General features: G+C 36.7%; 1 protein-coding gene across 9 annotated transcripts in view; it reads right to left on the reverse strand.

Moving 5' to 3' along the window:
• Window positions 1–22,242, reverse strand: part of HECTD1 (HECT domain E3 ubiquitin protein ligase 1) — a 63,960-nt gene that overhangs the window by 9,505 nt on the left and 32,213 nt on the right. For 2 of the 9 annotated variants that reach the window (XM_064460200.1, XM_064460199.1), the window contains exons 14-31: window positions 21,248–21,511; window positions 21,053–21,129; window positions 19,503–19,637; window positions 19,131–19,277; window positions 18,669–18,763; window positions 18,134–18,239; window positions 17,033–17,167; window positions 16,808–16,947; window positions 15,864–16,187; window positions 15,256–15,422; window positions 14,910–15,086; window positions 11,551–12,246; window positions 8,146–8,367; window positions 6,288–6,421; window positions 4,196–4,352; window positions 3,133–3,355; window positions 546–600; window positions 128–310 (exon numbers count right to left, since the gene is read on the reverse strand). In XM_064460200.1, the coding sequence (XP_064316270.1) occupies window positions 128–310; window positions 546–600; window positions 3,133–3,355; window positions 4,196–4,352; window positions 6,288–6,421; window positions 8,146–8,367; window positions 11,551–12,246; window positions 14,910–15,086; window positions 15,256–15,422; window positions 15,864–16,187; window positions 16,808–16,947; window positions 17,033–17,167; window positions 18,134–18,239; window positions 18,669–18,763; window positions 19,131–19,277; window positions 19,503–19,637; window positions 21,053–21,129; window positions 21,248–21,511 (3,437 nt within the window). Of the gene's footprint in view, window positions 1–127; window positions 311–545; window positions 601–3,132; window positions 3,356–4,195; window positions 4,353–6,287; window positions 6,422–8,145; window positions 8,368–11,550; window positions 12,388–14,909; window positions 15,087–15,255; window positions 15,423–15,863; window positions 16,188–16,807; window positions 16,948–17,032; window positions 17,168–18,133; window positions 18,240–18,668; window positions 18,764–19,130; window positions 19,278–19,502; window positions 19,638–21,052; window positions 21,130–21,235; window positions 21,512–22,242 lie in introns of all 9 variants that reach the window. The other 7 variants (XM_064460197.1, XM_064460195.1, XM_064460196.1 and 4 more) reach the window with 5 other exon arrangements.

Genomic DNA, 22,242 nt, shown 5'->3' on the forward strand with positions numbered 1-22,242 from the left:
TGATATCGGTATGTGAACATTCAACTTCCCTATCCATGTCATATCCCTCCTCCACAAGAATCTTTAAAGCTGCAAAACAAAGCACACAGCCATTCATAATAAAAAAAGTTTGGGTGCAGACATATACCTTGTATGCAGCTATGAGCTGGGAACAATTTCTGTTTTTCCTAATACTTTTATTAGTGCCGGTTAATTTCCAGTGGCGCAGGAAAGCTGAGTCTGCATTCTTCTGCAGGTAGGTTATCAAGTCATTCTTTGGTAATTCGTCAGTGCCAAGGTACTGCTCCACATGCTCTACTGACCAGCAACCCTACAACAGGAACCACCGAATGTTGGTTTTTCCTGATTGTAAAGTCTAAGATTTCACATGCATTACATATTGTCTTTTTTAAAGGAGCATGCATTTCCAAATATACTCACTCATATCCTTTAAGTAATTGAAACTGTTAGTTTTTTTAATGTAGCATTTCAAAAACTGCAATAAGATTTGTTTTGCTTTTGTTTAAACAGCCATAAAAACACAAAGGCACAGAACTAAGTCTTACCATTTTTCCACTTTCTTTCTCCTTATCAGAATCCTTCATTTCTCTGTACATGATTCTAGATATCAAAACAACAAGTTAATATTTCATACTCATAGCACATGTAAATTCTGAAGTTATACATCGCCATTTTAGACACCAATGACATTTAGATAACATGATGTAAAACAGCAGTAGCAGCTGCTCTTTGCTGCACAGAACATCTGGGATACCCTGATGCAGCAAAGTTCTTAAACTTTAATTTTCACGGTGTCAATATTTATCTTGCTAAGTATTTAATTTATATTCCCTTAAGTGAGGTTTGAGTCATCAACCAACCTTCATTGTGCAATTTTCCCAAACCAGCTTTAGGTTCTTCACTACACATGCACCAGCTCTTTGAAATTTTGAGGTTCTAGGGTAGTTTGCTGTGTATTAACTTAGGAGATATCCATACTTACAACTATTCTTATGCTAACTAGAAAACCATTTTGTTACAGCACACTATTTTTGAGACAAGGCACCTCAGAAAATAGGTGCAACACACAAGCACTGCTGAAATCTGAAATACAAAGTTAAAAAATCTGCAACCTCCTTACTGCTGTTCTTGCTTTTGTATAGGTTGGTTTTCTAGCATGCCAGAAGTTACATTGGTGTAAAATACACACAATCATATAACTTCTGTCTATTCCTATAAAGCAAGTTAAGGTCAAATTAGAGAGAATAGCTGAGGCTGGAAGGGACCTCTGGAGCCCTAGTCCAAAACCCCTGCTCAAATGTTATGTTTAAATGGAATTTCCCATATTTCAGTCTGAGCCATTTTCTTCTTGTTCTTTTACCTGCTGCAACAAAGAGTCTATGCTCTGCCTTCCTTACTTCCTGCCATCAGGCATTTGTACACACTGGTAAGATCCCAAAAGCCTTGTTTTCTCCAGGCTAGAGAGTCACAGATCTCTCAGACTCTTTGTATGACAGATGCTTTAAGCCCTTTAATCATCTTAGCGGCCCTTTGCTAGACTCACTGCAGGGGCCATGTCTCTCTTGTCCTGAGGAGCCGTGAACTGGACATAATCCAACCAGTGCTGAGCAGAGGGTGAAGATCACCTCCCTCAACCTTCCTAATGCAGCCCAGGATGCTGCTGACCTTCTCTACTGCCAGGGTGCATAGCTTGAGTTCAACTTTATGTCCACCAGCACCCTCAGGGCCTTTTCCGCAAAGCTGCTTTCCAGCCAGTTGGCCCCCAGCCCGTACCAGCAGTTATTTCTCCCCAGCTGCTAGACTTTGCATTTCCCTTTGTGGAACTTCATGAAGTTCCCACCTCCCCATTTCTCCAGCCTGAGAGGTATCTTAGAGTAGCAGCACAACCACCTGGTGCAGCAATGACTCCCAGTTTTGTTTTGTCTGCAGGCTTGCTGAGGGTCTGCTCTGTCCCATCATACAGTTCGTTAATGTAGATGTTAAAGAGTACTGGACCTAGTATTGACCCTCGGGGTACACCATTAATGACTGGCCTCCAGCTGGACTTCATACCAATGATCACAACCATCTGAGCCTGGCAGTTCAGGCAGTTTTCAGACACTATCTAGTCTGTCCTTAATTCGTTTGTCAGTGAGGGAGAGAGTGTTGAAAGCCTCGCTGAGGTCAAAGGAAATAACATCGTCCACTTTCTCCTCATCCACTGAGCCAGTCATCTTATCATAGAAGGCTATCAGATTGGTTAAGAATTATTGCCTCTTCATAAACCCATGCCACCTACTCCCAATCACCTTCTTGCCCGTCATTGTTTGAAAATGGTTTCCAGGACTATTTTGATCACCTTTCCAGGGATGAAGGAGAGGGTGACCTAGATCCTTCCTGCCCTTCTGGGGGATAGGAGTGACACTTGCTTTCCTCCAGTCCTCAGAAATGTCTCCCAATCACCATGACCTTTCAAAGTTAATTAAGAGTAGCTAGCTCTTGGGAGTGCATCCCATCAGGTCCTATGGACTCGTATGTCCTGTTTCTTTCAGTGTTCCTTAACCTTTTGCCCTTCACATCACTCACCAGATTCAACTGCAGATAGGCTTTTGCTTTCCTAACCCCATACCTTTATGCTGGGACAATGTCTCTGTATTCCCCTGGGCCACCTGACCCTTCTTCCACCTCTTGCATGCTTCCTTTTTATGTTTTGAGTTCTGCTGGGAGTTTCTTGTTCATCCATGCAGGTCTCCTACTGCCTCTGCCTGACTTACCAGACACTGGGATGGATTGACACTTGAGCCTGGAGGAAGTGATCCTTGAAAAAATCAACCACCTCTTCTGCACCTCTCCTCTCTCTAGGACTATATCCCCATGGGATTCTTCCAAGCAGATCCCTAAGCAAACCAAATTCTGCTCTCTTGGTCCACTGCTTGACTTGTGAGCTATTATTAACAAGTCACAGCCAAGCATTAGAGGTTATGACGTTTTGTGGTCACAGCACTAGACTTCAAACCAGAAAGAACATCCCGACATAAATGCAAGAAGAACTAATTCTAGCATTGCTTCCTACAGAGGAGGAAGAAAAAATTGACATTGTTTCACACTCATCTCCTAATTGATCTACACAGAATAACAAACTTGTGAGCTTACGTGTATGTTGGCTCCCAAATACGTCTAAGTTTGTCAGATTTCACATTGCCGTTACAGGAAAGCTGTAACAATTTCTGTACATAGTAAAAGATGGTAGATCGAAAGTTTGTTAAGGGCAGTTCTACTTCTCGAGTTGTTCCAAGACCTGAAACTTTCAAGGTAAGTGCTAAACGTGGCGAAGGCGTGCACTCAACCTCTTCCAAGAGTTCTGAATGAGGTGTACCTGCGTGTGAAAAATCATTTGAGAAGCCATTAATACAAAATATGTAACACATGACAAGTTGGCTTAAACTTTATTAAAGTGGCTCAATATGGAAGCGTGTAGTCTTCCAGTGTACATTCCAAAGATATGATATTGAGTTGTAACTGTGAACAATATCTGAGGGCTCTACCTGCAGCACTTCTCTATGCAAGTAAAGCTAACAGGAATTTATGAAATCCCTATTCATCCTTACATCTTGATAACATCCCCTTTCATGTTATCGCAGCACATGTATTCTTTTCATAAACTATCTCCCTGTTGTATTAACTCACGTCAGTGCATCAAAATCAACAACGGCTCATTTCCGTTTAAGCTAAACCTGTGCATTCCTTTTTGTAATGAACACTGACTACGCCCACACTGCTAAACCAGAATGAACTAAGGGTCAAGGTCAGGTGCTATGCTGCTGGTGATACAGACTGCTCAATTACAGCATTAGCTTTCACCTTGCCTCTGCTTTGGACTGTTTCAACAAGGCCTCTCCAATCAAAGCTATTCCAGGTAGCTCAACACACAGATTATTCCCTGCAGGTAAAACCAGACATAGCAAAACACTTATCACTAATCTGAGTTAAATTCACAAGTATGGTTATTTTACACAGCTTTTAAGTTACTTCTCCCTCAATGATGCTTGGACCTGCAGAGGCAGATGAAACACTTTCAAATAGAGAAAAGCCACAGAGCCACAACAGGATGTTGTTCTGGTTAATAGTGATAGGATCCCCAGAGCCCAATGGGCCCTTAACAGTGAGTCTCCATCCTAAAGCCAGATCAAGTATCACAAATGTCTCGCCAGCATACCTGGTGGAGGGATTTCTAGGTCAGTTGTCTGCTGAACATTAGTACGACCAGGTCGTGGGTCAAAAGCAGGAACCAGAGCAGAAAACTGCCGTTTCAATACATAATCATCATCCCATGTTCTTCTACGGCCTCCTTTGGTTTCATACTCCTCTTCCTCCTAAAAAAAAAGTATTTATTTTTTAAATTCTGCTACAAAGAATCACTTAATCAAAACTTTAATAGTTAGGGAATAGAGTGGTCATGTAAATTGAAACTGACACAAAAGATATCAAAGCTGACATGTAACAGTATTAGTTCCATTTAACTAGTCAAGCAGGAATCGAGAATTATAAAAATCACAGAGAAATCAACATGAATGGGCTACCCTTACAACATGTGTTTTTACAGTTTCTGGAAAGAATGAAACTTTCCATGAAATACCAGAACATAAGGAAACACAGAATATTTTAGACTAGCAAACTTGGTGTAGATATTTTGTGTATTCCACACACTCTGGAATACCAAAGATTCAAATAAATCAATCGTGTCCAAATAAACACACTAACTTTTCTGAAACCAATAAGTATTGTTTTGAAAGTGTATATATATATTGATATATAATGTATACACATTTTATCCAGAGATTAAATCAAATACCAAAATACTGGAACTATGACAGTGGGAAGAAATCTGATTTTCGATAAGCCGTAGCAAGTATTAATCGCTTATGACTTTTATACAAGAAGTTTTTCATCTGTTCAACTCCTCACTGAGAAGTATTACACAGTGTATCAGAGGGAACAGGACTGGAACCCAAGAAAGGAAAATTTTCTTTTCTAGATCTGATTCTTGCTGTGTAATCTTAAGCAAAGACTAATTTAGCTATTTCTGCTTCTTCCTATGAACAACAATAGTAACTCCATTTAATAATTTCTGAAAAGTGATCAGCAACCTACAAACTAAGGCTGTTGCGTGCATTGTAGATATATTCAAGTAGTACTGGCTTTTCTATTCCTAACTATGTATCTTTGTGCAGAAGGTGAAATAACGAAATATTTAGTAACGTAGTTGAGTTTCTATTAAAAGCATAATCACAGTATGTTAAAGTGCTAAATACTTTGGTTCAAATGACTATAAGTTGTACATAATAATTACAAGAGAAAGCTTCTATAAATCCATAAAACAATATTGATTTACATTTATGTAATAAACATTAAAATACCATTAGCGAAGTCTTATATTTTTCCTCTTAAACCTTGCAATATCCGTTCTGATCACTGCAATGGTGGTAGAAGACCAAGCATTCATCATGCCACTACAGAACCACCAAATAAAAAGCCAGAACTCACAATAATGTAGGCAAGACCCATGTAGACTAATCCACTGGGGTTTGCTTTGTTTTTGTTGGGGTTTTTTGTTTGCATGTTTGGGGTTTTTTGTTTATTTGTTTTGGGTTTTTGTTTTGTTTTTAAAGAGATATTTCATCTGGCATACTTAAATTATTACAGTTGGTTTCACACAGGCCTATAGTTAAACACATGGCAGAACTGTATCATTACAAAACTCAGTGGGCTGCCCACAAAGTTACACCATTTCATCAGCCAGCGAACTAGCGATCCATCATTTCTACTATAACTTGTTCCCAGGTTGTTTTTAAGATGTTAATTCTGACCTGTAAGGTCTCAGGGTGTGCTGATGTTCAAAAATGTGTTTCTGGAATAAATGTTGAAGGTGGTAAAATCAAATTCGTACAGAAAGGGGATTGCCCCGTTAGCTGTCCTGTCTAGTGAGGTCTTGCAATTTTAATCCACTCATTTGAATGCATGAGAAAGCAGCTTTCTTAATACTCAAAATATATGCAAGTATAGGGAAAAGGGACAATGAACCTTGTAAGTTAGTATTCAGTTTGCAGCCCCTGAAAAGTGTAATGTGATTTCAACTTCAGCATTTCATTTAGCATTGTAATGGATAAGTACTCTGAACTAGTAGTTCTAAATCTAAATACGTTTAATTAATGGAAAGACTATAGCTAGAACCCTGTGTTGCAAAATAATCTGTGCATTTTTAATGCATCTGTTAGTCAATTAAGATAGCTATGCTAACTATACTGTACCATAACTTCCTCATATTCTTGATCTTCTTGATTATCATCTTCGTTTTCATCATCTTCTTCATCTGGTTCAGGTAGATCCTCATCATCATCTAACTCTGCCAACAGAGTACTAGCTCGGCAGCTATCAAGAAAATCTATAACACACACACATATATATATTTACATACAGAACAAAAGACAAGAGTAACTTTTAAAGCAAAATTTTGAAAATTAAAGAATGGGAGCATTGCGAAGATTAAAAAAACCAAACATCACTTAAACAAGAAAGAGAGAACGAAAACATTGCTTATGGCATAATAAGATTAAGAGCCATAATAAAAGCATACACCTGACAGAAAGTCCAGGGGTCTAGTCAATAGCGTAACTAACAAAAGAGGCACTTAACATTTGTATAATTAAGAGTGATCAGCAAGAATGATCAGTTCCTCATTCGCTTATATCAAACATTTTATAATTACACTTATTTTCAATTACAAAAGATCACAAAAACTGGTACACAAGTGTTGACTGTCTTATTCTACGTTTAGTTATTTTAAAAACAGGTTAGTGATTTAATTTCCACTAAATGTGTGGCTTAGACCTCAAGTTACAATGTAACAGACATTTAGAATAAACATTTAAGGGTGACATTTTTGAGGATTCAATTGCTAATTAATTCCTGTAACAAGAAGCTGATATAAAGTTCAATTTCACCCCCTCCAAAGCCAAAACAGAAGTTCACAGCAATCCAAGGTGGACTGGGATGAATCTTTGAACTTCTAGATTTTTCCATACACATATGAACTCTGTATACTACCCAAATACTCTCTGAATTGTTGTCAATGCCCCAACAGAAACTTTAAGGTAACTCTATTTGCCCACTTCTTTATGATATATTTTAAGACTTGTCACCCAAAGTACCAAATGAGACTTAAAATTTAAAAGAGTAATGGGAGATGGCATATGCAGATATCTAATCAACCGCCTCCAAGCAGCTCAATTCCAATATCCACTGAAATTACCAGGTATTTTCCAAGCAATTTCAATAGGCTATAGGAGAGGCAAAATAGAACACAATCTTAATCCAATCAAATTTTAAACAAATTATCTTCTTTCAAGAACATCTCACAACCCAATAAACTTTACATGAGGAAGTATTTTCCCATATCGAGCCCAGGTTTTTCTTTACTTCATTTCATCAACTCAGTTCCTAGATATTATCAACGTAGTTAACTACAGTCTTTTTTCACAGCGTTCCTATCCCGCAAGTAACTTCCATCCTAATCTCTGTTTCTAGTGTATAGTGCCGGCATAACTCTCAATTTTGTTCCTCAAATCATATAAATCCATTCTATGTGTCATTTTCATTTCTGTGTCTTCCCAAATTTTTTGCAATTACTCTTATGGTATTGAGACACCTGGAACCTCATACACTTTTAAGTGTATAGCGTGCCTAATGGCAGATGCTTTTGAATCACTGAGCATGTAGCATGCCTATACAACACAATGAGAAATAACATTTTTATTTTAGAGGTTCATATGCAAACTACATTAGATACTAAACTCATTTGATTAAGGAAAAGATTAAGTGCCTAAATAAACTATACCATAAACCAAAGTTCATCAACTAAAACTATACGATAAATAATAATAATGTGGGATAGAAACCACTGAAAATAAAGGCCTGAAAACATAAGGAAATAATACTATGTTAACATTATTTTACTTACTGCCTTACCGAACTAGTAACATATGAACAGCTCAACTTTCAAGTACTTTTCAGTAAATAAACTACTACATGAGAAAATCATAACAATGGGAGAAAAGGAAAAATCATTAATGGGAAGTCTGCTTATGTTCATTTAAAAATGAAACTTACCATATAAAGAATATTCTGCCTCCTGACCTGTATCGCTCTCACTAGATGTTGATGTTAGGCTAGTAGTTAGAGTATTACTAAGCGACTGACCAACAGATAAAACTGTAGTTGCTGTAGCTACATTGCTGCTGCTAGTAACACTGGATGTAGACATGGTCACTGTTGATGTGGTACCAGTTGTAGTCAGATTAGGAAAACTTTGGGCACCCATAAGAGGAGACGCTATAGATAAAGATATGGTAAGATAAAATAAATGATTTGATGACTTGAAGAGTACAGTTTACATGCATGAGCCCTGTGTTGAAAAATATATCTGGGGTTGAAAACTTATCTGATGCAATGTGCTATTTTACAACAAGAATAACAGACTAAAAGGGAAGGGTTTCCCAGTGCAGAAGTGCACCCTACAATGCAGATGCTCACTTCTGAGCATACTCCCTTGCATACATTTAAAATAAATAATTATATTAAATAAATCCCCAAATCCCACTGTAGATCTGAAATTACTTCATTTCAACACATGAAAAGTATTTCTGAAATTTGGTATTCCAATACTGTGTCTGTCTTTAAGCCTAAAATGTAATTTAACCTCTAAACAGCAATATAATTGACATTATACAGGGAAAACAGTTTAACTATAGATAAATGAACTGACAGCAGAACATAACAAGACAAATGTGAAACTTGTGATTTTTTTGCTCATTTTTCTACAGTTCTTAAAGCAGCTCTGACTTGTTATCTTTCAAATAACTATTAGCACATATCCTTGTGATGGGCAACAAGCCAGAGTTGGCAGTACTGCAAACCATGTGACTGAATACCTTAAGTTGGGTGATTTATATAAATAATTTTCAGAGTAAGCAAGCAACAACTAAGAAGTTACCTTACTGCACATTCAAATAGAACACAGTAAGTGCACTTTAGTTAACAACTGAAACAGGACTGAATACACTGTAAATTCAATAGAAAGAATTTCAGGTAGTGTACATGCCTGAGTGTGAGTTATACCTATGTGCAACCACACATTTACATCCCAATCTTCAAAACATTTTCTCACATGCTTATCTTCAAACACAGGAGGTTAATCACATGTTCGCACGTGTGAAATTGAGGGGTCACCTATACTTAAATTTAAACCTTATGGTTTTCTCTCTACCTTTTCTAAAAATGATCAAATGCAAGTTTTGTAGTTTTAAAGTAAACATTTCCATTATTGCATCTTATATAAACCGAGGCACTGCTTTCTTATAAAAAATTTATTCTAAATTCTGAATTTTGGACTATTATTATCGAGGTCTGCAAAGGTTACTACCCTTGAAGAAGGATACAACACAACGAAGATTCTTCCCCTAAGTGTATTTGGTAGCCTTCTGAGAAAATGTTACACTTCCTATTTTTGTTGTTTGTCAGTTATTTATTTCTTTTTGTTTCCATTAGGAACATAAATAACAGTTTGTAAATAAAAATGTAAAACTGCAGACAAATAAACAAAAAAAAAAAATCAGCAAAGGTGACCCAAGCAGGTACAGTGCTTGAAGTTGTTTCTGTGCATGGGAGGGCAAGAGTGAAATTTAAATTTAGGGTTGTTAATAAGCCTATGCTCATGTCTGTGAAAGCATGGAAATTTTCTAATCCAAAGGGTGGTTCTTTTGTTGTTTAAGAACTTGAAAATAAGGTGTTCATTATTTATATCTTCCACTCACTTCTAATTAATAGCAATAAACTTTGACCTTATAATAAATGGGAAAAGCCATTAAGTGTTAGCATTCCATCTGCTCTGAATTCATGAACAAATTGAAACTGGCTACCCTAGACACCACTTAACTCCTGGCAAATATTGATGTTTTGAAATGCAACCACTAGAGCAAATCCAAAGAGACTTATATCACTAGTCAAGTCTGAAATCATGATTTCTTCGGGGGTTTTGTTTGATTGTTTTAAACCTGGACATGCCAAAGGAAAAAAAAAAATCCATGCTTTTTACAGTGCTCTATTATAATTTTGGTGAGATTGCTCAAATTTAGTCTCTGATCTCTTTTTGGGGCACAAGTTCCCATTTACAGTTTCTATTTATAAAAAAACATATAAAAAAATAATTCCTACATGAGGGATAATTTTAAAGTATTATATCTAAATATTACATCCAAATTTTTATTTGCCATGTTCTTATTTCCAGCTTTAGCACTGTATGATATCAAACATTTATGAAATCTGTTAAACATTCTGTTGAAGTAACTTACTATGTTTTTCAAAGGTGCTCTCTCTCTCTCACTTCAGAAACAGGGGCACTGACTATCTGCCTAAAAGGGGATCAATTACTTCCCTGAGTATCTTATTTACGTTTTTAATGTAGGCTGCAAACATGTCCCCCAGTATCACAATATGAACGTAAGAATACATTGAAAAAATCTCCCCAACAAAGAAAATAGTCACTATTGAAAGTTTTGAGAAACGCTAAGTGCAAACACCACATTTTTAAATAAGGAAGCACAAAAGTCCTAGAAAAGCATGAAAGCTTAACAAGAAACTGAGTACTTCTTTCTGGTTTGGGTAATCGTACTTCCTCTAACTTGCTACCTCATGAAATGCAGCTCTCCAGTTAAAACACTATCACCAAACAAAATACCTAACAAGGCTGATGGTGTAACAACTCTGATGAGAGCATGCTGAAAATTCAGAAAAGCGAACTTGCTCACAAGCAGCTTTACAACTTACCTGCTAACACCTTGATCTTACATATAATCTGAAAGCATGCAAATGTTAAAAAGCATGTACATAATCCCATTTAAATCATTAACTACAAAACTCCTTACACTTAATATGCCTGAACAGTTTGCCAAATCTAAGCCTTAATGATCATACCATCTTTAGAAGACGTACACAGTATTAGAGTATATTCAGTTATTCAGCCTGACAGAATGCAGGAATCTACAATTTCGTCATACTGCAGTTTACTTCTTTCTTTCTACTGTGTTCTTAGTTCCTAAGCTCAGAGACTTCACAATATGCACAAACTGCCTTTCCTGAAGAAAATGTAAAAATAAGAGAAAAAGGCAGATACAAGGTGAGCATGCAAAATCTACAGAGATCACAAAGCAAGAATATCCCATACTGTTGCCAGTCTCCAGCCTCTTGATCTAAACCACACTCTCTTCCTACGCATGTAATGGACATCGAATTCCCATTATTTTCTATTGGATGGGTACCACAGTGTAATCTGACACCACAGGGCAAGGTAACACTTCCCAGCTGACATGAACTCTGTGAGCTCTTCACAAGTTCTACAGGTACACCCAAGGTCAAGGCTGCTCTAAGTTCATTTCTCAACTGGGCCAACAGAATACAAGCTTCTTGAAGTCTAGTAACAACAAAAGCTTCAACTAAAAATAAACATAGTTTACTTACTTGCAGTACTCATGACATTTCTTCCCAAAGTATTAGTATTGTTATCACTGCTACTTCGGCTTAAATTCATGTTGTTTGTGGCATTGGTACGTGCTATATTTGCCACTCTTCGTACGAAGGACTCCAGGCTGGAAGTTTCTCGAGATGATAAGTTAGGAACGCTTGCGCTGGAGCTCATTGGTGCCCCAGCAGCCAACAAAGAACTGACTGAGAGTCTGTTACTTGCTGAAGAGCTTAGAGGTCGTTGGGAAGCCGCTTCTTTATTAGTCAGTTCGGAGACTGAACTCACATCAGGAGAGCTTACACTAACAATTCCCATGGATATAGCACTGGACTCCCCAGGAGTACGTATTGAGTTATCAGGACCTAACTTCCTCTCTGCGTTTTCATTTCCCATGTCCGCTGTTAAGGTGCTGGTGCTTGCACTGGAAGATGACCCTACTTCAGCCTGAGGCACGCTATCAGCGGAAGACAGAACAACAATTGGTTCATGGACGTCAGTGCCTGAAACTATATTTTGCTCCATTACACTTTCTGATCTCCGCTCCATTTTGGTCGAACCCAAGCTGATGTCGCTGCTACTGGCCACGCTACACACAGAACTGCTGCTTCCTTTTCTACTTGAGGAGCCTGCAGCAGCAGTCGTCTTGTCTGGACAGTTGTTTTTCACCAAGCTGCTCCATGACTGCGTTGTGCCTGAAACAGTGGATGAAACAGGTTTGGGTGATGCCGCTGAATCAGGGTCGTACCCTGGTGCAAGCTTGAGGTCAAACTTTCCTTCTGCGCCCATACGGTAAGAGTTAGAGCCACCAGCATCCCAGGTGACATCAATCCAGCCTGGAAAGGGACAGGAGTTTGTGAGATCCAGCAGAAAGCAGACAGGAGCGTGTCAGACAGTAGCTCCACAATGTGGGATCAGCTTCTCATATGGGCCGCATGTCTGAATTCATAAAATCACTAAATAACCTTTAATTAAATACCCTTAATTAAAAAGGAAGTGATTCAATCTAAACCATTTGGTATTTTTAAACGTTTTTAACACAGAGGCTGATCATGCTTGCTGCCTCAATCTTCAGGGTCCCAGAATCCAGCCAAAAGTAGCTTCCTTCAGGAAGGAATCTGACCTACTAGAATCTCTCAAAATTACTTGACTACTTCAAGTAATATTTCAAGAATACATTTCATAGAATGAAAACTTTATACTGGGACCAAAATAACACTGAAAAGATGCTACTCTTCAATTCTTCATTAAATAATTTAGAGCAACAGTATTTTTTAAACAATTAAATATAATAAATGTGTAATAATGAGGGTTACATGCAAAATTTAGCTAACTAGGACAGAAACAGGGGCACAACAATTTAGTTTTGCTTGTCTGAGTATGTTGTACAATCTCAGAGTCACCTAAAAAATTCCTTCTAGTATTTTATTGTATGCTAACTGTCACAAAACTTGGTGTCAACTATTTTAACTGATACACTTTTTCTTTAAAAATAAAATCTCAAGCTCAGTCATCTTCTGTAACCTCAGACAGAAATTCAAAACAAGATGCCAGGTCTAGATGTACACACGTTTTTCCTCAATAAAATAGAAGATAGCTAATTTGAAGTAAAACATTCTTTTTAATACTGCCAGGTGCACTTTTACATTATAACTACCCAAAAGCCATCATTTCTAGACCAAAACAGAAGATCATAGGCAATTTTCGATTTAGAAATATCACTCTGGAGAAAGAGTATTTAAAAATGGCTAAAGTTTTCAGGTATTATAAGTAAACACCTCATCCCTACATAAGCAGGTTTATTCTTGTATGATTTTATTTCATCTCCATGAGCTACATCTGAGTAGCTTCATGTCACTAAACTTTATCCTTCAAAGTCGTGAAGCAAGTGTAATTTTTTCCCTTTCTACAGTTCATTTGGCTCTCTTATCAAACAAAAAGTTTTATGTTCAATACTGTAGTTAAACAGTATAATTTTTCCCCTTCATAGAATCATTAAGGTTGGACACAACCTCTAAGATCATCAAGTCCAACTATCAAACCCAACACCACCATGCCTCCTAAAGTCCCTTCATGAATATCTGAACAGGCTATTTTGTAAAAACATAACTAAATAACTGTTCTTGTTTTGTATAGTTCCTTTTCCTAAAATATTAATTGCAAGCAATTTTAAATCTGCACAATTTTTTATACATACTATGCACTTGGAGTTTTACTGCTACATCATTACAGACCTAAAACAACTCAAGATTTGTCTAAACTTGCGAATAACAGCAAAGAAGGTCAATAGGGTACTATTTTCAAAATTCTATTTGGAAGACGAGTATCAGCAGACTCATTCCTGCCACACACTTTTCACATTGTTTGGCATCACCATTTGCTAAATGAACCTCAACTTCACCTATGCTTAAATGGGACAGTTTTACTGGAACATGAGAACAGAATGCTGAATTTGTAGAAGATCACTCACCAATAATACCTAAAGTCTTCAGAGTGAGAATGTAGCTATGGATACTGTTGCATCTGATAAGAACAAGAAACAGATGACGGAAGGATTCCCTACAAGCTACACTGCCTGGCTTAAATAAGATTCAAAGTTGCAAAATATTTTAAGACATTGTACTTAGGACATTTCTCCATGTTTGAGAGCTGACAACTCAACTAACTAGAAGAAGTTTTAAAATCTAGCTAACAATGAGCCTAAGAGTGGCTGAAGATGCTTCAGAAACAAGGCAAGTCTTAGATACCCCAAAATCGGGGGAGAGGGGGAAAAAGGTGGAAAGCGTGTTCAGCTGACAAGATCCTCTTCTGGAGCCTCTTCAATCTCTTATAGCTTCCTGAGCACTGACTTCCCTGGCTGTTGCAGGTTTTTATTTTGCTCCTTAATTATTTTTCATGTATTTAATTAAAAAACCAACTTGATCCCAATGAAGCTAGCAAGGTAGGAAAGGTACAGGATACAACAAAAGTCAGAAAAATATTGCAAATGCTAAGCTAGAAGAAATGAAGAAGGTAATTACAGATCTTGCAGGCCCAAAGCTTAATTAATCAGTTAGCATCAATCACCTTCATATACTTTTTTTTTCTTTGCAACAGATGTCTAAATAAAAATTCGGTATTTTAATTAAGCAGAGCTCTACAAAAGTTTAATTTACAGCAAGATTTTTTTTTCATGCATTAAAATGTAATTGGCACAAATAGACCACATCAGTTTTAGTACTTGAGTACCTTCTCCCCCAAATATTTAAAATTTTACCAATTCCTTCAAGACACTACAAAGGGAACGCTTTAATGCTACCCATTCCACATGAACTTATCATGGTATAGACGTTTACAAATTCAGGCAATTCTTGCTCACCGTTATGCAATTCTCCTGTAACAGTGCCTTCACCCTGGGGGCTTCCATCCTGATCTCTCCATTTCCAATCAATTCCTCTGATTACACGAGCTCCTGGAACCATATATTTCAACACCTGAGAACGAACCAGGCGTCGCTGCCTTCGCAAATTTGCTTCAGCTTCTTTAGCAGCTTTCCCTACAAAAAATGTAAATTGAAATGAAGAGACTTAAAGTATTGAATGGGGAACAATTTTGAGCCTAGCAAGTTCCACTGCAAAAGTTAACCTACTTTTTCACACTTATTTTTCTACTGTTCATTAGCATTTTAAGAGAACAAATAGGATGTACACATTCTTTTTTCTTACCCAGCTGATCTTCACATACACCATTCACAGTGCCATAAAGTTCAAATCCAGACAGGGAGAGGTAGTGTGTTTGCCCACTGGCATTCTTTCCCATCTGCTTTATTCTAACATGTCTCCAACCTTGTTTCTCATCTTTTGGAGGATCTAAAGGCCATGTTGCCGTAGACCTTTAAATTTATTAGAAATGGGGTGTGGGTCAGGGACAAAAAAAAAAAAAAAAAAAGAGAGAAAAAACCTTAGTACCAAAGCAAACAAAACTAGGATGCTGACATGTATGGATAAAATCAGAAAACTGCCAAAAATACAAGATACATAAAGCCCATTAACATTAGGGACAAACTCTGGATGAGTGCTGGTTTTACTATCTTCTAAAAAAACATCAAATACAAAACTTACATAATGGCATTTGTACTTTTCCATCACTGTGAACCATAGAGAGAACTTACGAATCATTTCTTTCCCAGCCCATCCGTGATAATTTAGATCACCTACCATTTCTTGATATAGTTATGTTATTACACCTACAGTACACATTAAATTAGTTAAAAACATACTTGGCTGTAGACTGAGCTCAGTTTTATAAAAAGTGATAAAATACAGTGACATACCCTGGTTCATTGAGACTACAGTCATCAACATGAGTATACAAAGTAGTCCAGTTCTGTCCATCCTTGGATACCTGGAAAACCCAATTTCTGAGGGCAGATCGTCCGTAACCTCGAGCATGGCGTAATGTATAAGCTGATGGTATAACCCAAAGGCCAAGATCTATGGCAAACCAAGCATTCTTATCATCATTAGTATGACAATTGAGAGCTGAACTGTCACGGCTTAGGATGTCTTCTAAACGGCCATAAGGCAGATTTCTTCCTTCTGAGGATGTAACCACTACTAACCCATAGGCTGCTGGATTTACCCACTCATATGCAGTTCTATATTAAAAAGAAAAATGTACTGTTCAATTATTACTTACATTAAAAAAACAGGTATCAGTAATACTTGACATTTACTATAAATTTTATACTACAGCTGAATTTATTACAAGCCAAAATGATTAATATAACTTTAGATCATTGCTAACTTTAGAGATGTTCCACTCACCACTTTACTACAGGAAGAAAAAAACAAAAACAAAACACCAAACAACCCACGAAACAAAACAAACCTAACCCACCACACAACGAAAACACCCCCGCCGTAACCAGGAAAAAATCAACACCACACCACCCCACCCCAAAAAACCCCAAAACACAAAATCAAACAAAACAAAACCACAGCAAATGAAAGCAAAGATCAAAACTTCCCCACCCCTTCATTTCTTAGGTAAGCATACAAACAAATTCTTAACACAACTTCAGAGATTCATATTTTTCTGTTATTTAAGTAGAGCAAAAAGAAATGTAATTCTATTGATCAGTGAGAGCAAAAATACCTCCTACTCCTAAAAAACTGTAACAGATTTCATTTCATTATGAATTCCTTCTCCCCACCCTGCCTCATAGATCAGTTTATTGTGTCCGACCTCAAAATATTTAGCTTTGAAATAACTCACTTGGCATTTGTCCCAATCCAGTAAATAATTCCGTTTTCATCAAAATCATGTTGATGCCTGAACACAAACGTCTGGCCTTCACGTAGTTTTCGTACAAATACAAATGAAGCCCTATCAAAGTCGTACCATTGCTTTGCCACCTACGTATGAATGAAAAGAAATCTAGTATTAGAGAGACAGAACGCAACCATTCCTTGTGAACTCCGTGTGTAGTATGTGACTCACCATTTTCAGGAGATACTGTTCTAGAGATTCAACAGTTGCCAATGGCTCCATCTTTAGCATTCTACCAGTTCGATCTATTAAAGATGTCTCCCCTGAGGCACGTTCCAAACGAAACCTCAAACGCCGTGTTAATATCTAAAAGAGTAAGCTAAGCATTAATATAGGCTATTCTATTTAGGATTTGTAATTTTATGAAAAGCAATATATTTCACTACAACATTTTTATTATTTTATGTTGTGCAACTGAAGCAAACTATATTCTAATTTAATCCTTTAAAAAGTAATTCCCTAGTAGTCCATTTTTTCAATTAACCGAACAGTTCTTCAATATGACAGTCAATAAGTCAATTACATATTCAAGCTAATATTTTCTCAATTTTTGTGTGTTTTCATAGCTTTTATTTCCAAATCTTGTAGACTAGAAACGTCAATAATATGAAATCTGAAAATGCTTTTTCAAAATATTCAGTAGCAACAGTGTTTCTGCAACTGCTTTCTCATAATTTAACATCAAAACAGAAATATTCACACTTCACTGCTGTCTTGCAAAATCCTGAAGTGTGCTTTCAAACAGAAGAAAAAATAAGATTCCACACAAACGGGACAAAACCAAGTAATATTTTTAGCCAAACTGCAGCTTTCCTTTACAAGCCACTGCTGATCCTGCAGGTGTCTCTTATTACCAAATGAGCACATAGCCCTCAAAGGGGCCCTTTTAACTATTATAGCCCATCCCTAGTCATCACAAATAAACACATCTTATAACTGGCTTCAACAAAATGCTCATTCAAGTAATACTGATACTTACTAGGGGGCATATTCCCATATAAAGAGAACAATAATTGAAGACAAAAGAAAGAACAAACATCTTTTCAATCAAAATTTACTTTCACTTCAGTGTAAAAGTGACAGTAGAAGAACACACAAATATTTAGGTTGAGTGTTAGAGGAAATAAATGCCAAGAAGTTTGTTGTTCTTTACCTGATTCTACCCATCTTTACAAGAATATGCTTTCATACAGACTTCTTGTGTATAACTTTTCCTGAAATTCACATATAACAATCACTCAGTATGATATACTGTTATTACTGTACATTTACCTGAAGATTATACGTAGATCCTGGTGTATCATACAAGTGGAGAGGTAGACGTTCAATAGATTCTAACACTGCTATCAATTTCCGAATTAATGCAACTGCTGGACGACTGTGAAAGTGAACAGTTACTATGTTACCACACAACCAAGAGAAAAAGAAAAATGTACAGTATCTCAGGGAATAATACCCAGCTGTAGCAACTACCTCTGCAGGCTATTTCGACAGATATCATCTGTTCTAGTTACATGGTTACAGCACAGTAAGAAAAATATTAACCTGCACAGTGATGAACAAAAGTCACCTTTATATTTGTCAACAGATGCACATTCAGTATGGCTGACTCTTAAAGATAGAAGTAATTCAGTGTAATTTTCAATTGCTACTTCAAGAGCAGATGCTGCCTTTTAAGACCAATTTTCTACTCCAGAGAAAGACAAATTGAAATGGTAAGGACAGTTTCTTTGTCTTTAAATCATTTTAGACACACCATACTGCCTCACAGATGCAAAGTGGTCTTTTGGTTTGGTTTTGTTTTTACCTTTCATCATCTTCATTTTCACTGAATGCTGTTTTGAAAACGTTTATTCTCTCTACCAGTTGACTACAGTCTTGTTTCACATCTAAATCGACGTTCTAAGAGAAAAAACAAAAGCACATTACTTCCAATACAGAGCAATATATTCATTCTTTATACTAGCAAAAATATCTGTTCAGTCTCACTGAACTCTGTGTTTAAAATCTGTATGTGAAAAGCTAAATATCAGCCATTAGAACTAACCACTGTTGATTTAAAGATTTTTAATGGCTTATTTGAACTGAAGTCATCTATCACAATAGCATGTATGCAATGGGTAGACCACTTGCTCTAGCAATTCTGCCTGATTTTCATCAAGAGGGGACAAAGCCACATTTATAGCAGATTTTTTAAATGAAGGCACATGCCAACTTTTTTGTGTTGTTTAGAAAGTTTCCTTCAGATACTTGCATTCTATGAACTCACATTATTTAAAACTGTAAGCAACGATTGAACTAAGCCACTACTGCACATTTCATATGGAGAAATGGTATTCTCATCCTTCAATAGTACAATTAAGTTTTCCAGAGCAGTCTTCATTAAATCTCTCCAAGTATTTTCTCCTTCAATACACTGGAAAACAAAAATATAATTATGGTGAAACAAGGTAACAATTTTCCCACTGGCTTCCTTTGAAAAATGACGTCCCAGTAAAGTACATAACTAGGAATTACATGCATTAAAAGACCCCACATTTCAGATAAATTGCGACTTTCCTTTACATCACAACAGACTAGTCTGATCATTATTTGATTTCCACCAACATCACGTGTTATAAATTAAAAGTAGTACACTTACCTGTCTGTTTGTATGAAGTTCCCATGCAGACTCTAACTGTGTTGCTATGTTCCTCAGTGTTACAACTACTCCTCGAGGCATGCTTTCAACAGCTTTAAAGTGATCATCATATAAATCTCTCGCCATAGTGCGTACCTACAGATGGATTTTGATAACCAGAAGTCATACGTCACTGTAATGAGACTATTATTCTCCAAGACACTAGAAACTTGGTCATCTTTTTTAAAGTCATCCATGACAGACACCAACAAATAGGGAAAAACTGAAACCTATCACGCGTCATGAAATGCAAAGTTTGTGAAAGGATAAAAATACAGGAGAAATAAACGGAAATACTCACAATCTTATTGGAACTTACAGAAACTAAGCTCACCATCATATATTAAATTACAGCACAAGGGTAGGAGAAAAGACAGGACTCTCCATCTGTAGATCTCTTTGTTTAGAACTGTACCATGGATCTGGTAATCTTTTTAGAGGTAAGATTAAGGGGGTTTTTATATGGTTTCTGAATGCTCTACTCACATTCCTTAGATCAACTCACACAAAAAGTCCTTATGTGACCTTACACTAAGAATGAGTTTTTCTACAAAGTATGGATTACACAAGATACTGATTTGATGAAATAAGTTCTTATTAACAACATTTTGCTTATAAGAAAATTAAAAAAAAAAAAACAACTTCCTTTTTCATTATCATCACATGTCCTACTACAATATGTTTCACAAGCTTAGGAGCTACACAGTGCAATCTCAGGTATGAAAGAGCACTGCCTTCATCATTCCACCTATCCTCATTCATACAGTATTTTAATTTTCAATTTAGCATCACATTTCCTCAGATATAAGTGTCCTTTCATGCTGCAGATTTTTGGTATGGAACATATTAGCTGCACTGTTGGGAACTGCAAGAGAGGTCAAGACTGAAGATGAGCTCAAGCCCTTCGCAGCAGCTGGGCACAGAACATAATATTATTTTGTGTTCTCGTAAAAAGCTTAATACTCTATGTCTTAGTTCCTCTTCTTTCCCCTCAGTTTCAGAAGGGAAAAAAGAATTTTAGAGAAGCCTAAAATGAGGGCGTTTACACGTTTTGCTTCGCTAACACAACCCTTACAGTACAGGCCATTCACTTCCATCCTTCTATCTGTCACGACATCCAGTCTAAAATCAGTAGCAGAACGTAGCGAACAGAAGTAACATATGCCTCTGATACAACTGTAGTACTGATCGTACCATCTTTTCTTTCTGCATAAGAAAAACCTACAGAATTATACAAATATAGGTCAGGAGAACTGGATTTCCTTACATTTTTTTACAATAAAATTTGTTTTCCTCTAGAAGAGCAGAGTGTACTATGACTGTTGGATAAAAGCACCTGCAGAAGTCCTTCGTTCTGAGTGAAGTTTTCCACTTCAAGCTTAGCATAAAACTCTGTCTAGCTGAAATCAGATTTTAATCCTCCAAGAGGAAACTACAACTCCATAAACATGTTATAAAGTAAAACAAACTCAATTAAATTCTAAGTATAAAATTCACAGATGCTCGCCAACCTTTTGCTTTGTCTTCTCCAGTTTAGACTTCAGCTTTCTTCCTCTTTTGCCTGTCCAGCCAGTCACAAATTCTGACCCTGTAACATATTTTTAGAAATCTCACAATTTCTCTCAGGTATGAAAGGCAAACAAACAGAAAAACTACCTCATATAAGCTTGCTCCTACCTGCACATAACACATACCTACATACTTACCCAAAGAGGTTTCAGCTGTAAACGAATGCTTTGTTCCTCTGTTCGATTCAAACACAAAGCCGGGCAGATCTTCTTTCAATATTGTAGCTTGCTGACCATCGGAATTGTGAATAGCAATTTCTCCTTCTTTTAAACAGGTGAGTGACCAGTTCCCCACAGTAAGTTTCGTTGGCCCTGGTGCTGATAAAATTGGCTGGCTTGTGGTAGATGGTTTTACTTGGCTTCGAGCTCTTTGCAACTTCTCAAGGAACTCACTCCTACTTTCTATTTAAAAAGACACAAACATTTTTTTTTTCTTCCAACAATTGATTCTACCATCACATCTCAAACAATTTTTTTTTTTAATAAGAGCAAAACAACTGAGTACATTCAATGCAAAATTACGTTTGAAATTAAGGGTCTTAAAGTGTTCTAAATTTCTTCCCAGTATATTTCTGTACTTCAACAGTGATTATTCCATGATTGCATCAAAGTGGACAATGCAATTCCTTCTGTATGTTGCTACTGAGAGATGTATTAATTCATCTTTACAATTGTGATAGGAAGATCAAAGAAATCCATTATAAACTTTTAGTCTTGCAAAAATATTTTATTTCATGAACTATTCTCAAAAGTGAGTTTTTAGAAATAAGAAATCAAATGAATCCTCCAACAGGAAAACAGCAATCAACTTCATAGCTTAAAGGAAGCAGAGGAAAGATGTTGGAGCCATATAAAATTCAGAAAAAATTTCACAAAACTTTATAAGAAGTCTGACAATCACTATGTGCTAAAAGCAAATTTGAGCTGAAAAATAGCTATTTGCTCCGATTAAGTGCCACAAAGGCACCCCCAAAAAATTTTTATAAGCTGTACTAAAACTTCTATTCATCTCCTTGGTAGAATCTCTGCATTCACCTCAGAGAAAGTAAGAAAGCCACTATTACATTACTTAACACAATGACATTACGTTAACTCAAGTTATAATGCAGATTTTGCTATTCCTCTTTTAGTAA

The sequence above is a fragment of the Phalacrocorax carbo genome, chromosome 9 (assembly GCF_963921805.1).
Source record: "Phalacrocorax carbo chromosome 9, bPhaCar2.1, whole genome shotgun sequence".
Taxonomy (NCBI): domain Eukaryota; kingdom Metazoa; phylum Chordata; class Aves; order Suliformes; family Phalacrocoracidae; genus Phalacrocorax; species Phalacrocorax carbo.